Source organism: Opisthocomus hoazin, chromosome 8 (genome assembly GCF_030867145.1).
Source record: "Opisthocomus hoazin isolate bOpiHoa1 chromosome 8, bOpiHoa1.hap1, whole genome shotgun sequence".
Taxonomy (NCBI): domain Eukaryota; kingdom Metazoa; phylum Chordata; class Aves; order Opisthocomiformes; family Opisthocomidae; genus Opisthocomus; species Opisthocomus hoazin.
In genome coordinates this window covers 2,925,810-2,940,831 of record NC_134421.1, presented here as the reverse complement: position 1 = coordinate 2,940,831, position 15,022 = coordinate 2,925,810, and the positions used below count along the sequence as shown (strand labels likewise).

The 15,022-nt window shown below is 49.9% G+C and overlaps 1 protein-coding gene across 2 annotated transcripts in view; it reads right to left on the bottom strand.

Annotated features, from left to right (window-relative positions):
* Positions 1-786: 786 nt before the first annotated feature.
* Positions 787-15,022, bottom strand: part of NINJ2 (ninjurin 2) — a 49,474-nt gene continuing 35,238 nt past the window's right edge. Inside the window, exons 2-5 of one of the 2 annotated variants that reach the window (XM_075428611.1) lie at positions 13,404-13,542; positions 4,233-4,464; positions 2,680-2,864; positions 787-1,806 (exon numbers count right to left, since the gene is read on the bottom strand). In XM_075428611.1, the coding sequence (XP_075284726.1) occupies positions 2,701-2,864; positions 4,233-4,431 (363 nt within the window). In that variant the 5' untranslated portion in view covers positions 4,432-4,464; positions 13,404-13,542 and the 3' untranslated portion in view covers positions 787-1,806; positions 2,680-2,700. The remainder of the gene's footprint in view (positions 1,807-2,679; positions 2,865-4,232; positions 4,465-13,403; positions 13,543-15,022) is intronic. The other variant, XM_075428610.1, reaches the window with a different exon arrangement.

Below are 15,022 nucleotides of genomic sequence, written 5' to 3'. Positions count from 1 at the left end.
CTGACACCCACCCTGCAGATATTTAGAGGCATTTATTAGGTCCCCTCTCAGCCTTCTCTTCTCCAGGCTGAACAAACCCAGCTCCCTCAACCTCTCCTCGTAGGGGAGATGCTCCAGTCCCCTCCTCATCCTCGTAGCCCTCCGCTGGACTCTCTCCAGTAGCTCCTCATCTTTCTTGAACTGGGGAGCCCAGAACTGGATACAGTACTCCAGATGAGGCCTCACCAGGGCAGTGTAGAGGGGAAGGAGAACCTCCCTCGTCCTGCTGGCCACACTCTTCTTGATGCACCCCAGGATCCCATTGGCTTTCTTGGCAGCCAGGGCACACTGCTGGCTCATGGTTAACCTGTCGTCCACCAGGACGCCCAGGTCCCTCTCCGCAGAGCTGCTCTCCAAGCCTGTACTGGTGCATGAGGTTGTTCCTCCCCAGGTGCAGGACCCTGCACTTGCCCTTGTTGAACCTCATCAGGTTCCTCTCTGCCCAGCTTTCCAGCCTATCCAGGTCACGCTGAATGGCAGCACAGCCTGCTGGTGTTCACACCCTCTCCGGAAAAAAGCACCACTTGTGACTTACACAGGAGTTCAGCTCTGTAAAGTAAAATGCAGACTATGAGTGAAATCTGCCTGTCTCTGGGTTTTTTTGAAGTATCAGGCACTCCCGGTAGAAGTGTAGGCACTCCTGAAGACCAATATGTGGACATTTTCATGGCGTTTCTTTCTCGGTGGAAAGGGTATGCAAAATGAAAAGTCCATATTGCACTCTGATTCTGTCATACAATGAAAAAATCATTTAATAGTCAGAAAAGCATGCCATTGTTTAAGCAGGCTGACACGAGGCTATTCAAATACCAGTGTTTTAGCGTCATTACAAAGTTACAAAATTTAGAATTTTTACTTTTTCCAAAAAAATCTGAAAAATCATTAATTCAAAGACTTTTTTTTTTAAGGAAAGAAATTGTTCTAGTACAAGAGACTTCTCTGTGTTGTCAGTATAAAAATGATATCTTTAAAAACATTTAGGTTAGTGATAAGACCGTAAATTATAATGGCGATTTTTTTAATGAAGTGATACACTATGCACGTGTCATTTCTCATTGTGGCAATAAGCCTGGAGTGTCTCCTTGTGTATAATGTTTCTTTATTTTCTAGTAAATGTTGTCAGGCTATCTGACATCATTCCTGATAGGTCCCTGGTATTGACATCAGACCAGAATATCTATTTTCTGTCATTGTTAATTTTCCAATGCTGGAAGCAGCTGATTGCATTTCATTTGATGTATAAACAGCTAGGAAAACGTTTGAACTGGTTTTAGCTACGTTGAGATACATAGACCTGTCTATCCTCCCATGAGGATGGATGTGAGAATTTTTTTTTTTTTAGTTTGAGAAATCCATTTCAGCATTTGGGAGGTAAACGATTAGATAGCATTGCTTGAAGTATAGCTTGAGACAAAAAAGCTGGACTTGTTTATTTAGCCTACAAAGTAAATCGTTCGGTCTTCTCTACAGAACGGGCCAATACTGAATACGTGAAGCAGGCAGCAAGAGATGAGATTTACAGACCTGTGCTGTGAATTTGTGTACCTGCTGCTGCTCCTGCGGCTTTCTCTAGCGAATGTTGCTGTAGCTTGGAAAGGCAATGTTTTCACCCCTTCAGAACTGCAAAAGCACTGCGGTAAGGGGCCGGTATTCCATGGCATGCGCACAGTTTTGGAAGTTTAACCCAGTTCTTTGGATTCGTCGATGGGCTCCTGCTGAGGTCAGGGAAAACGCAGAGGAGGAGAGCTCTCCCCGCCAGCTCGGATCCTGCAGGGAAGACAAGAAATGGCAGTGAGGTCACAGCAGGCTCCTCCACGCTGCGCCGGCAGACAGGAGCCGTCACCGCGTACCGGGGCACCATGGCCAGCCCTACGGCTGTGGGCTGCTGCTCTTCAGCACTCATACCCTTCTGGATCCCAAGCCAGCAGGGTTTTCATAGAGGCTTTTGGCCTTTGCATCCTCCCTCTTCGTGTCATGCATCTGTCGAGTTTTCTCACTGGCTGTTGCCCCAGGATATTGCATTCAAACTGTGTTGGAGGTCACATAAGCAAGAGATGGGAACTTTGCTTCTTGACCTAAAGCACTTCTGACCTAAGAACATGTCGTTCTCTCATTGACCTGACAGGGGAACCCAAGCATTTGGTGAGACTCTTATTCACAAGGTTTTCTCTTGAAAGTGAGAGATTCTTAAAACAGCCCCTGCCAAACCACACTGGCTCTTGTGAAGAGCTCTTTCACCCCTGCCTCGCCGGCACCTTTCTTTTCTTCTGCTGAGATAACGCTGCCGCCTTTGGATACCTCCCAGAATGGACCTAGGTTTTGTTCCCAAATTTAGCTCCCATACACAACTGCTATCTGTACCTAGCGTGAGGTCTGCAGCCTTCTGCAAACCACTTGCTGCTGATAAATCCCAGCAGCCTGATGTTTGGTGTTACTGCTTTAAGGACCAAGGAAGAAGAAATCCTCCTCCGAGGGAATTTGTTCAATGGCCCCAGATGCTCGTGGGACAACAACACGCCTCTGGAAGGGCTTCATTAATTTGTGCAGCTTTGCCTTCTCCTTTGCCACCTTGCAGTGGCGTTTTCAGAGACTGAGAGCCCTTCCAGGGGCTGCAGCGATGGGAACGCGACCCTTTCTCACCTGACTCCATTGCCCCGTGAATTAATAAGGTCGAAAATTCCTGGTAGGGTAGAGGCCAGTCTTCTGCACCCCAAAGGCTGTGATGAAGATGTTGAGGATGACCGTGATGAAGATGAGAGCTGTGGCGGCATTGTTGAGTATATTCAGGCGGGGTTGCTTCGCAACATCATTCAGGTTCAAGCGAGCTGTGCGATACAATGCAAAAAGAAAGGGAGATTTGTAGCTTGACTCCAAGGCCCCCTGCCCCTGCAAGCCGGCTCTGTCTGGCGAATGTCCACGGTGCCCCTGGGCACTGCAGCCACAGAGCTGGGGAAGTAGTCCCAAGAACTTAACAGAGGTCACAGCTTGCCCTAGGACGACATAGGAGGATGGAGCAGAGGAAAAACATCTTTTATTTTTTTTTTTTTGGTCATATCTTTGTTTTCCGATGGAGGTGCCATGGCCCTCCAACTGGCCAATGCTAAACAGCCAAATTACTGCTGCGTGGTAGCCAGGCACGTGCCCTGTGACCCCCGCCACCACACGGCCATGGGACATGGCAAGGGAAGGCTGGGTGACGTGGGGGACGAGGTCAGCAACGTTGTACTCAGGCCAGTTCCTCCTTGACACCCAGATCTCACGTGCGTGGTGACACAGCTATCAACCCCCTCCTCACCCCCAGACCAAGAGGTACCTGGGTCCAGGAACGGGATCACCCCTAGCTGATGGGCATCGGTCAGTTGAGACACGGGAACGCCCGCGCTGTCTGGCCAGTAAGCCATGCGAACAGCAGCCTTGTGGCTCCCTGCCCTCAGGTGTGGTCCCCGGTCCCCCTTCTCCTCGCAGCTGGCTCCAGCCACCACAGCCAGCACCGGGAAAGGCTGTGCCATGTAGGGCAGGGGAAGGAACACATCACAGGATTTCCCGTAGCATCCAATCCCATGTCCCACATAAAAAAACACTTAGGATATACAGGAAAATGCGGTGTTCTGCAGACTTTTAACACTGGGCACGTGTTGGAGGCTGAAGTATAGCAGCTCCTGTACCAGGTGGAGCACTGAGCAAGCCTGTCGGAAATGCTGGTGTTATGGTGCTGTCTGTATGGCACTAGGAGAACTGTGGGACTGGTTAAACGTGAGGTTAATACAGGGAATACCTCTGCCTCATTTGTTCTGTTAGGCCTCGGCTTGAGCGAGGCGAAAGATACAGCTAAAAGGTAGGAGCTGCAGGAGCCACATGAAGGGGGACGTTCCAGGATGGGCAGCAAGAGGCCCCAAACCCAGCTCTCTCCCTGCGACAGGGGTTCAGCAGTGGGGAAGTAGAGGAAGAGTAGTGCTTAGAGCTGTTGTGCAAGAAGAAAAAAACACCCCACTCATCACTTTGAAAAGCAGTAACACAGACCTCCCCTCTGCCCACATCAAGCGGTCTTCAACCCTCCCACAGCCCTGGCTGGTGCCGGGGGAGTGATCTGAGGGAAGAGGCTTCTCCCTTCCACCCCCGAGCCAGCCAAGCCATGGGGTGCCCTGCCCCTGCAGCACCCTGCGAGGGTGCACGCGCCTCAGTGTCCGCCTTACCAGTGATGATGAGGAGAATCCCGATCATCACCTGGAAGAAGAGGGAGATGCTGATGAGCACAATGAGGGTCACGTAATACTGGAAGGAAGGCCCCTGCTCCAGCACTGCTTTGAGCTGCGTGACGTTCGCCATGAACAAGGCCACGTCCAGCATGCTCTCCGCCACACTCTTCTTCGTTGCGTAGTGGTTGATGTTCATCGGCCCGTTAATCCGGAGCTGATGATTCACGCCCTGAGGAGAGAGGAGAAACCACATGAAGTGGTAGGATGGCTAAGCCAACAGACCCGTCCATGTCGAACAGGCTGACGGGTTTGTCTAGAAAGCCTGGGAAAGAATCAAAGTTGTGTGCTTTAAATGTGTTGAGAGCAGCTGGTTTCCCCTCGCAGTCGCCTCGTGATATTAATAAGCACAAGACACTTGCGGTCATCAAGAGCTCAGCAAGGTTGGAAAAATAGTGGATATTTTTGTGGAAAACAAGCTCGTCCAGAGTTACAATAATGTAGATTACCCAGAGCCAGGGATTTTGCAAGGAATATTAAATTCTCTTCCTTCAGGGTACAGACAAGCCTCAAACTCAGAGGGGATTAGAGGGAGATCTTCTCTTTGGGTCGGGCATTCGAAGGCCTGTCAGTGGCCGGGATTTATATCTCCTCTGAACACTTTGCTGGCTGCTGCCTTAGACAAGATGCTAGAGCAGATGGGACCATCCACATTTTTGATTCTAAAACCAGGGTCACTGTTTCTTCAAAATGTCAGGCGCTGAAGCGCACTGAGACAAGGGGTGGGATCCATCACACCTAACATGAACTAATCGTTCAGGCACATTTTTTGTCTGTGGAAAGAAACAGGTATTTACAAGGGGTAAATCACCTGGTTGCCCTTCACCTGATTACAAGCTGTGGGTCGTTTGGCTGCTTTTAGCCACCCCCCCTTTTCTCTATCTTTCTTGTTAAGTGAATTCACCCGTTAGCTGTCTTGACCCAAATGATGAAAAAATACAAAGATGGAGAGGGTGGTTTTCAGTTTACCCAGAGTGTCATCAGCTGGTAAGAGACCACCAGCAAAGGCAACAATTACAAAAGGTTTGGATATATCTGCAGCAAGCTATGATCTTCTTCCTCAAAAAGCAAGAAAAACAACACTTCCACATAACAGATAGGCTTTAGTTCTGGGTAATCAGCCTCCTGTCAGCTGTAGGGAAGACCAGCTGCCTTGCCTTAGGTGCTGTCTGATGGATAACCCTTTAAATCTGGAGATAAGGGCCAGGTGTGTCCCTGAAGTGAACTTTTTTTGCTCAGAGTGGTAGAAGAGACTTCTCTAGGTGCTTGCTGGAAGAAGGACTGTGCCTACGTCGAGTGGTAAGTCCTGTTTTGGTCCTTTTGTGCAAAATGTCATCTTTCCTCTGTGCTCTTGGCGTGACACTAGAGAAGGGTTATGGCGAGCGCTTCATACTGCTGTCTCTGGTCTCTTGGTGCATCCCTAGGTGAGGGTGGCTTTCTCCGTGCCAGGGCGGGAGCGTGAGCAAAGCCAGTGATTCTGGGGGAGCGCTGCGTGCGGTTGTGTGTCTGACGCTGAAACTGGGGCTGAATTTTAGAAGGGGGATGTGGCCCGTGCCAGCGATCACCCTCGTGTGAGAAAGATGCGTAGTAAAAAGCAGGCAAGAAGGACTGTGTCCAGTTTCAGCTACTGGTGGACTGTGATGCCTAAGAAGGGGCTGGCTTGGGGTAGGAAAGCGCTTTTGGGGATATTTTTTTTTGATAGCTCAGAGCATATATTTCTTGTGGTTGCTGACACTCAGGTTACTGTGGTTAAGTGGCTCCTTTGCAAAGTCTGGATTTCTTGCTGTGGAAGGTAGAAGTTAAAAGATACTGGAAGGAGATAAAGGTAGAAGTCGAGAGAGCTGGTAAGGACTCTAAGGTACTACGCAGGGGTTCAAGACTTATTCAGCATTGCTGTCTGGGGCAGAATAGAGTTGTCTCGGGGAAAGGAGGCCAGCAAAAAGTCTGATCCTGGGAACATGTCTGGAAATCCTGTATTTAGGTATTGCTTTCTCTCAGCTGGCTGAAAAGCACGTGATCCTGTCGCACCAGAGCCGTACCAAGCGGTACGAGGTTTGAGATTTGACCCCTTTCATGTTTCTTCCTTATTCCTGAAGAGTCGGCCCTCCTTCCTGCGGCATCACAAGGCTGGGCATTGATAGTTTATCTCTGAATAATGATGAGCTAAGGCTGTAAGAACAAGGATGCTGTACAAACAAGACAGGGCTTTTGTTAAACGAGTGACTGGTACAAGGAGGTTGAGACATCTGTTCCCAGTCCTTATGTGAAGACAAATAAAGCACGTCGGGAGCTCTTGTTGAATGAAAACGCAACCTCCTTTCGAGCTGCCCCCGCATTCCTTTACCTGGAGAGAGAGAGAGAAGTGGGGCAGGGTTGCAGTGTACTGAGCTCTGTGTCCTGGATGATTAGGCAATGAAAATAGACAGCTTTCACGTGGGCTTTTCTCGTGTGGATGAGTGCAATGGCATGCTCCCAGGTCTGGGACATGATACCACAAGGCAGGGATTGCCACCGATCCCCAATGCAGAGTCACTGCATCTGGGAAACCTTTGCACTGAGCAATGAAAAACCGTGAATCCTGTTTCAAAGTTCTGCCAGCCTAGGCTTGGTAGATCCCCAAAGGTGGCCAAAAGGTGACTGAATGATGAAAGCTGGGCACCAAGCTCTCCCTCAGGCAGGTGAACAATCAACCAGGATGCTGGAGTCGTCATGATGCCGGCTAAAGCTGGAGAAATCCAGCCCCTCTATGGATTTGGCCGTTACAGAGTATTCTGTGTAGTCCAGCAGCTATGAAGGCAAGCCTGGAGTCTCAAATAACAAGAGGCTTGCACAAAACAGGAGTCTTCAGAAACCTGGCATCTCAATTAACGGAGGAGGATAGCTTGCCTTGGGATGCCATAGCCATCACCAGCTAACCCCTGCATCTGTAGGGTATGAATGCATGGCTGTGAGTCTTTTTCTGAGCTTCCACGATGCATGCACAGCTCTTCAAAAATGGGACCATTCCTGCTTTTGCTTTGTCTTAAAGTTCAGTCCTGTAAGCTGCTCCTGCTCAGGAGCTGATTCTCAAGCAGCTCAGATTTCCTGGCAGCAGGGACAGCTGGGGGGGGGTTACCTGGGATCACTGGGGAGGTGAAATGATTCCCTGCAGGCAACCAGAGCCCTAAGTCACGGGACATACCTGAAGGCTCCTCAGTGACTGTCATCAGGCTAGAGCTAGTGCCTTTCTAGTCACTTTGAAATTGTTCCCCTTCTCAGAGCAGGGATTTCTGCCTTTTCTTCTCTGTATTGCGTCAAAGAGAGGAAGCCTGGACCTGGCAGTCAGACACCAAGATCACCTTGCAAGAGTTGTTGAAGAGCCACCATGTCTGCTGGAAACCAGCACCTACCAGCATGCAGCACTCCCCCAAGATGGGGATGTATCATTATTGACCGTTTTTTAAGAGTAGGGAAATTAGGACTTGAAAAAGCACAGCCCGGTCATGCAACAGTGCTGGCCGAACTGGGGCTGGAGCTTGGCTCCCGTGTCCCATTTCCAGGTGTTCTGGCTTTCCATATGAGAAAACCTCTTTCCTTGCGAAGGCGCTGCCGGCTTCAGACTCACCTCAGGCGAGTCCCCTTTCTGCTTCCTCGTGTGTAAACGTGGCGTGGCGATGTAGATCGCTACAGGGGCTGAGCGCGGCACCCAGCTACGTTTTGTGAGTCGGAGGTTTTAGCCTTACTAGAAGTGCGCTCACAAATAATTACCTCTTGGATGTTATTTTTAGTTCAAGAAAGAATTTAGGAATTCTTACAGAAAGAAGAGTGCCCTAGTGAGGCCTCATCTGGAGTACTCTGTCCAGTTCTGGGCTCCCCAGTTCAAGAAAGATGAGGAGCTACTGGAGAGAGTCCAGCGGAGGGCTACGAGGATGATGAGGGGACTGCAACATCTCTCCTATGAGGAGAGGCTGAGGGAGCTGGGCTTGTTCAGCCTGGAGAAGAGAAGGCTGAGAGGGGACCGTAGAAATGCCTCTAAATATCTGCAGGGTGGGTGTCAGGAGGATGGGGCCAGACTCTTTTCGGTGGTGCCCAGCGACAGGACAAGGAGCAATGGGCACAAACTGAAGCAGAGGAAGCTCCAGCTGAACAGGAGGAAGAACTTCTTCCCTCTGAGGGTGACGGAGCCCTGGCCCAGGCTGCCCAGGGAGGCTGTGGAGTCTCCTTCTCTGGAGATATTCAAGACCTGCCTGGACAAGGTCCTGTGCAGCCTGCTGTAGGTGACCCTGCTTGGGCAGGGGGGTTGGACTGGGTGACCCACAGAGGTCCCTTCCAACCCCTACTATTCTGTGATTCTGTGAATATCACCACTAGTGTGGGATTTTTCTTTTTTCTATTTGGAGTTGATCCCTGGCTTTGCTGCAGGGAGCTGGCAGGCTCCCGGGGCTGTGTAGCTGGGCTCTGGCACCAGAGGGCATGCTGAGCTCCACAGCTGGCTGAAGCTACCTGAAAAATTTCCACTGAAATTAGCTTTCAAAAGAAATCCTTTGCTTGTTATTAGGCATTTATTTTTACAAGGAATAGCTGCTTTCTTCTGAAAACTTTTGGAGGAGGTTCATCTAAATATTCCTTCCCAAAGCTTGCAGAGTTTGGGCTGAGGGGAGCACAGAGCTTCCTTAAAGCCACTTGGACGATTTCTACAAAACCCACAGTTTTGCTTGTTGTACTTCTCAGGCCAGGGAAAAAAAAAATTATAGAGCAGATCTAATTGCAAATATGTGTGTTTTGTGGGTTTAGTGACCCTGTCCCCAAGGGAGAAGAGCCTGCAAGAGACAGTGGGACAGCGTGAGGCTTACAAGTATGGGAATGATAATTCTCTTCATGGGAGCGCGATGGCAGAGGGGGATGTTGGAGGAGGAACCGTATCGCTGGCCATTCATTCCGAGGGAAATGCTGGGGGCTGCCAAAGCAAACAGAGACGTGAAGGCAGGCCGTGCACTCAGAGGGGTAGGTGCAGAGACGCCTGCCACAGGGATCCCAGCTGATAAGCAGCCACCCGCACGCATGCACAGCGTTGGGCACCAGGGAAAATCCGGGGTATTTTTCCATGGTATTTGCCAGTTGGCAGCTTTAGAAGTACTTTGTAAACATCAGTTGATGAAGGAGCTACTGGAGAGAGTCCAGCGGAGGGCTACGAGGATGATGAGGGGACTGGAGCATCTCTCCTAGGAGGAGAGGCTGAGGGAGCTGGGCTTGTTCAGCCTGGAGAAGAGAAGGCTGAGAGGGGACCTAATAAATGCCTATAAATATCTGCAGGGTGGGGGTCAGGAGGATGGGGCCAGACTCTTTTCAGTGGTGCCCAGTGACAGGACAAGGGGCAATGGGCACAAACTGAGGCACAGGAAGCTCCAGCTGAACATGAGGAAGAACTTCTTCCCTCTGAGGGTGACGGAGCCCTGGCCCAGGCTGCCCAGGGAGGCTGTGGAGTCTCCTTCTCTGGAGATATTCCAGCCTTGCCTGGACAAGGTCCTGTGCAGCCTGCTCTGGGTGACCCTGCTTTGGCAGGGGGGTTGGACTGGGTGACCCACAGAGGTCCCTTCCAACCCCGACCATTCTGTGATTCTATGAAGGTTCAAGAGCACAGAGTCATCATCTTGCGAGGTAGGAGAGGAGCGCAGTTCCCTTTCCGCAGTCACAAAGCGGAGAGATTAACGGCCCTGCTTTCAGTCAACACTTCGAAGCGCACAGTTATTAGTTGCTCTGCTTTTCCAGAGCTCACTCGCTGCAGCTCCCGACCACTCGGGACGAAGGGAGCCAATTTTGCTATTTCTGGCGTACGCACCGTGCCTGGGCACCGGCAGCAGCGCGTACCCGACGCCTGCCCACGCAGCGGGCCGAGCTGCGAGCAGCTTTGCGCGCAGCCACGTGTCTGCAGGAGAAGGGACGTGCAGGGAAACGCGCCGGTCAGTACCAGCTCTATAGAGAACTCTGCGAGGCAAAGGCTTTTTTCCTCCAGTTTGGCACAACAGCAACCATCTTGGCTGCCTTCCACAAACAAAAGAGTAAACCTCATCATGGATGGTGCAGGCAAAAGAGAAACTGAGTGCTCAGGGCCAGTCCCCCACTTCAGTCTCTGTGGAGGCTCTCGGTTAGTCCAGTGGTGCTTAGGGTTTTTTTTTTTTCCTTTTAATATGGCCATCTGGTCTGCTCGCTGGGGGTCCTGTTCAGAGCCAAACGGTTGTGTTGCCTTCAATTCATATTGGATAAATCCCAGAAAACGAATCGGGGGTGCTTTCCTGGTATCTCAAGCTCTCCCCTGGTGTGGGACTGGTCCTGAGGGAGGTTTTTCTCTGATGTGTTCCTCGAGTTCTGTGAGAGGTCACTGCTCAGGGTAGCAGAGGGCTTGCTGACACTGGCTGTTTGGACAAGAGCTCTCCAACCAAAAAGTTCCAGGGGCTAAGGGCCAGCACTTCAGCAGTGGAAGCCTAGGCAAGTAGCGGGTACAGATCCTGTGTGCTTGCTAAGCACTGTTTGTGTTCTCCAATGTCACCGAACTCCCACTCTCCATTTGCTTTATCCGTCTCCCGTGTCTCACCTCGCACCCAAAAAAACCCCCGACGAGCTCTCACGGGCAGAAACATCACCGTGGTGCAGCCCTTGGGACCCTCATCCTTGAGCTAAGCGGTGCCTAAGTAGGGCACTATTATTGACACGGGGATGAAAGCACGGTTGGATGAGACCGCCAGCAGAGCCCCTCTCGTTCACCCAGCTCAAAGGCCGGCCTTGCAGCCTGGCTGCAGCTCCCTGAAGCGGGGCCATACGGGACAGGGACAGCAGAACCTAACGCCACGCAGAGCTGAAGGGTTGGAAGTGGGTGGGGAAGCCAGGCCATCCCCTGGCTGTAGCTGGCAGGGGGAGCAGAGGAGGGGAGGTGAGTCACGAGGTAAGAGCCCCACGAGAGCTGGGGCACCTCTCCTCACCCTGGCTGTCTGGCCGACTCGGCAGCCGGCTTCTGCTTCCCGGCTGGCTGCCGCACTCAGCCTGCAGAGACCTGCTCGTTGCATCAAGCCTGCGTGCTCTGTTCTCCATTTCTCCCTCTCCATGCTTCTTCTTGTCTCTTGTTCATCCTGCAGAACCTCTCTGCCCCCATCTGCATCTTTGGTTCAGCTCCTCCTCTCTCCTTTCATTCTCTTCTTCTATTTTCTCCTTCTCCGTTCTTTTCTCGCATTGTGCCTTTCACCCGTCTTCCTTTTTCGTGCTTTTTCCTGCTATTGAGCTCTTCTCTTCCTTCATGCAACCCCTTCCTTGGGTTTTTTTTTTTTCTCCCCACCCTTTCCCCCCTTGGCACTCTGTGCTGCTGCGTGGCGAGTTTCCTGAATCCCTTCACTCTTAAACGCCACTCATGGCTTGCTGTGCTACAGGGCAACATAAATTATGTATCGCTCAAATAACTGTCTTACCAAATCTATTTTAAACTCCCTCGTTAAGTGTATTTATGATACTGAATTGGAGGGATCCAGGAATCGACTGGCAGGCTGCAGGGCTGAGCTGGAATAGAAGATAATTCTTCTTTTCCAGGTAGATGGGATGAGGACAGGGCAGGAAGGGCAGTGACACTGGTGGAGGAGCCTCCATCCGTAGGTCAGAAGCAGTCAGTGGGTTTGAGAGCTCAAGAGCCACTTGGCACCAGCGGTTACCATGTGCTGATGCACGATCTCTGGTTGTGGAGCAGAAGTGATTGGGTGTGTTTGTGTGGTGGTGGGGACAGCTCTTTGAATGTATGGAATTGGGAGTGCACTCAAAAGGATTAGTGGGAACAATTATTTCCAAAGCCAGGATATGGAAGCTGGAGCCTATTCAAGTCACTAGCGTTTAGCACCCAGAGCGGTTTATCCTAGGGGGCTTTTTTTTTTGCGGGGGGGAAGCAAGGGAAGACTAAAAACAGCTTTACAAGAAAAAATTAAAAGTAGGTTAGCAGAGAAAATGAGTTTATAAAAAATGGAAGAGCAGCCGGGAGGCACAACAGTAACTACTGCATTGTGCTTACAAAGCTAAACATGTTAAGATGAATAAATCCCCAAACTGGATGGCTTATGGCCCAAAATATTAAGAAAAGCTGGGCCTGATCGCAGGCTGCTGCTAGATACAAACAGAAAATATGTCCACATAAATCATTTTAATACAAAACATTCCAAAAGCAAGGTCCTAAATCTCACTTCTACCAAGTCTAAGGGTGTTTGCATCCAATGCTGAGGGTCAGGTTGATTTCTAAAACTTGCAGAACATGGTAACAGCTGTACTGGATGAGACTAAAGGCTGGATTCCCCTCTGACTGGCTTGTAGCAGATGTGTAGGGCGAGGGGGGGGAAACATCTTAGAATGGGACAAGTATACAGGAATGGTCCCCTGTGCTCTGTTCGCAGAGTGGTCTACAGAACCATCCCAGCCCTGGTTTGATGTTGCTTTCCATGTGAGGAAGCCCAAGGTTCGTTTGTCATTTGCCGAGTGGGTTCCGGTATCCTCCTTGCTCTCTCTGGGTCTTAGTTTCCCCATCTGTAAAATAACGAGAATGCTCACACAGGTGTTGCCTAGGGAGAGAGGTGGCCAAGATCTACTGCAGAAGTGTGGTATGTGGCTGTGTCGTGTCTGTAATACACGAGGACTGAATTCATAATGCAGGTAAGCCGCTGGAGCTGATGAAATTGGGTAGGTGATTTTCTTATTCCCAGGGGACTTTACATCTTGTGGTGTTTGCCAGGTAAACCTCCCTCTAAGGCACTGGAGTTCAGGTTCATCTGCAGATTTTGACATCTGCGTGCCCCTGGTCACCGTCTGAGGGCTCGGGGCTCTCCACAGCAACGCAGCTGTGAGAGCCCGTGTGGAAAGGGGGAGAACACGACTGAGGGTTTCAACAGAAGCAGAGCTGATGAAATCACATCCATAAAGAGTGAAACTCAGGGGTTTGGGAGCCTCTATTATTTATAAGGCTTGTAATCCACAAAGCATTTGTTTTTGAGCTTCATGTGTGCTAATGCTCACGATGTCTTTGTCCTGCGGGTCAGTGTCTGTCTCCTATTGCAGTGCTCAATGGCATCTCCCAACAGACCCTGCTGATTGAAGGGTGCATACACTCACCTGGGTGTGTAGTATTCTCTTTCTTCCAAAACTGCCAGGAAATCGAGCCAATCTCTGGGTCTAAAAAGGCTGAATCTGCTGATTTTTTTGTTCAGAATTGGCACACGGAGCTGTGTCAGTTTGCAGCGGAGTGTCTGGCCTCATGTCATCGGGAGAGGTAAAAAAAAAAAGGTATTGTTGCTGATCTAAACTTTTGTAAACCCTTAATCCCGATTGTTTGTATCTTTTTTTTCAAGGCTGGCCAAACTAGGTATTGAATACAGAAACTAAGGAGGTAATAACTGGGGTTACAGGGTCAGGTACTTGTAGTTAGCAATGGACTTCAGGGCAGGAAAGTCTGTGGAGCAGCATCTCAGGTCTGTGCGAGGCTGCTTGGGGATGTCACGCTTAGAAACAACATCAGCTGTCACTGGAAAGATTTTAAACACATTAGGAGTGCTCTAACAAATGGCTGCTGCATTTGAACATGAGAAATGCAAAGTGATGCGTGGCTATGGCTGTTCAGATTGAATTAGCGTTAACGCCCTTCCATTAAGCTCTGGCTTGCAGGGCTGCCTCTTGCTTGGGAGCCTGCTGTGCCAAGGAAGGATGCTACTGCCTTGCCAGGGCTGGGGCGGTGGGACACGTGGAGAGGACCCGAGGTGCCACGCTTGAAAGGAGCGCGGCTGTGTTCTCAGCAACGCGCCTGCGAGCACCTCTGAGGGCATCTACGGTGTCCCTCCGAGCCTGGCTGAAGGACCGTCATGTTGGTTTGCTGTGGGTTTAGTATTGCTTGGTGTGGGGTGAATACTTGAGCATTTCTGCTTGTGGTTTGCTTACTGTCTGGCTGAGGCTGTCACTCCTGTTCTTGGATTGATTACGGCAAGTCGTTTAGCTGTGCTTTAGAGGGTTTTCACTACTGCTGTGGCTAAAATGGAGAAGAATAGGACTGTGTGGGTAACAGCATTTCTAGGACGTGGGGAGATCTGAGCTTGGCTCTAAGCTGTTGTGTGATTTCTGTCTCGGATTCTTGGTAAAAATGGGGATAAAACTATTTCAACTCATTGAAAGCACAAAAAAAGTCTTTTTTTGTGTGTGTGTGTACAGTAACTAGCACAACGGACCTCTGGTCTCGGAGCCTCTTATTCAAACTCTATTAGAGAGAAAAAGGTAGAAGGTTCCTCAGAGTTTAACTGAATATTAATAGGATTGATTGTTAGCTTGTGCAGAGCATTGACACCTGTAACTATTACCCATGTTTTAAGAAGTGAACCAGCAGAGGAACCAAAAGGCATGATCACAGATCAGTGAAGGATGGCAGAGTGCAGAATGAGAGCAGTGTCCTACCTTTGAGTCTCTTGCTTTCACTACAAAGCTTCACATACCTGACAGCACTTACGGATGGCTACGAGCAACCAGAAGCGTTCTGTTTTTTCAGGACAAGATATGAGCATAGCTAATTATATAAAATTATATATATTAAAAAATCTATAAATATATAAAAAAATATAAAATACCCAATACAGGGCTTTTCTGATTCCTGTACTTGCTACATCAACCCTTCAAAGTGTTTATTCAGACTTCTTAACTGAGTGTGGATTCACTGGCTTAAACTTAATTTCTCCTTTGTGTGGCAAGGC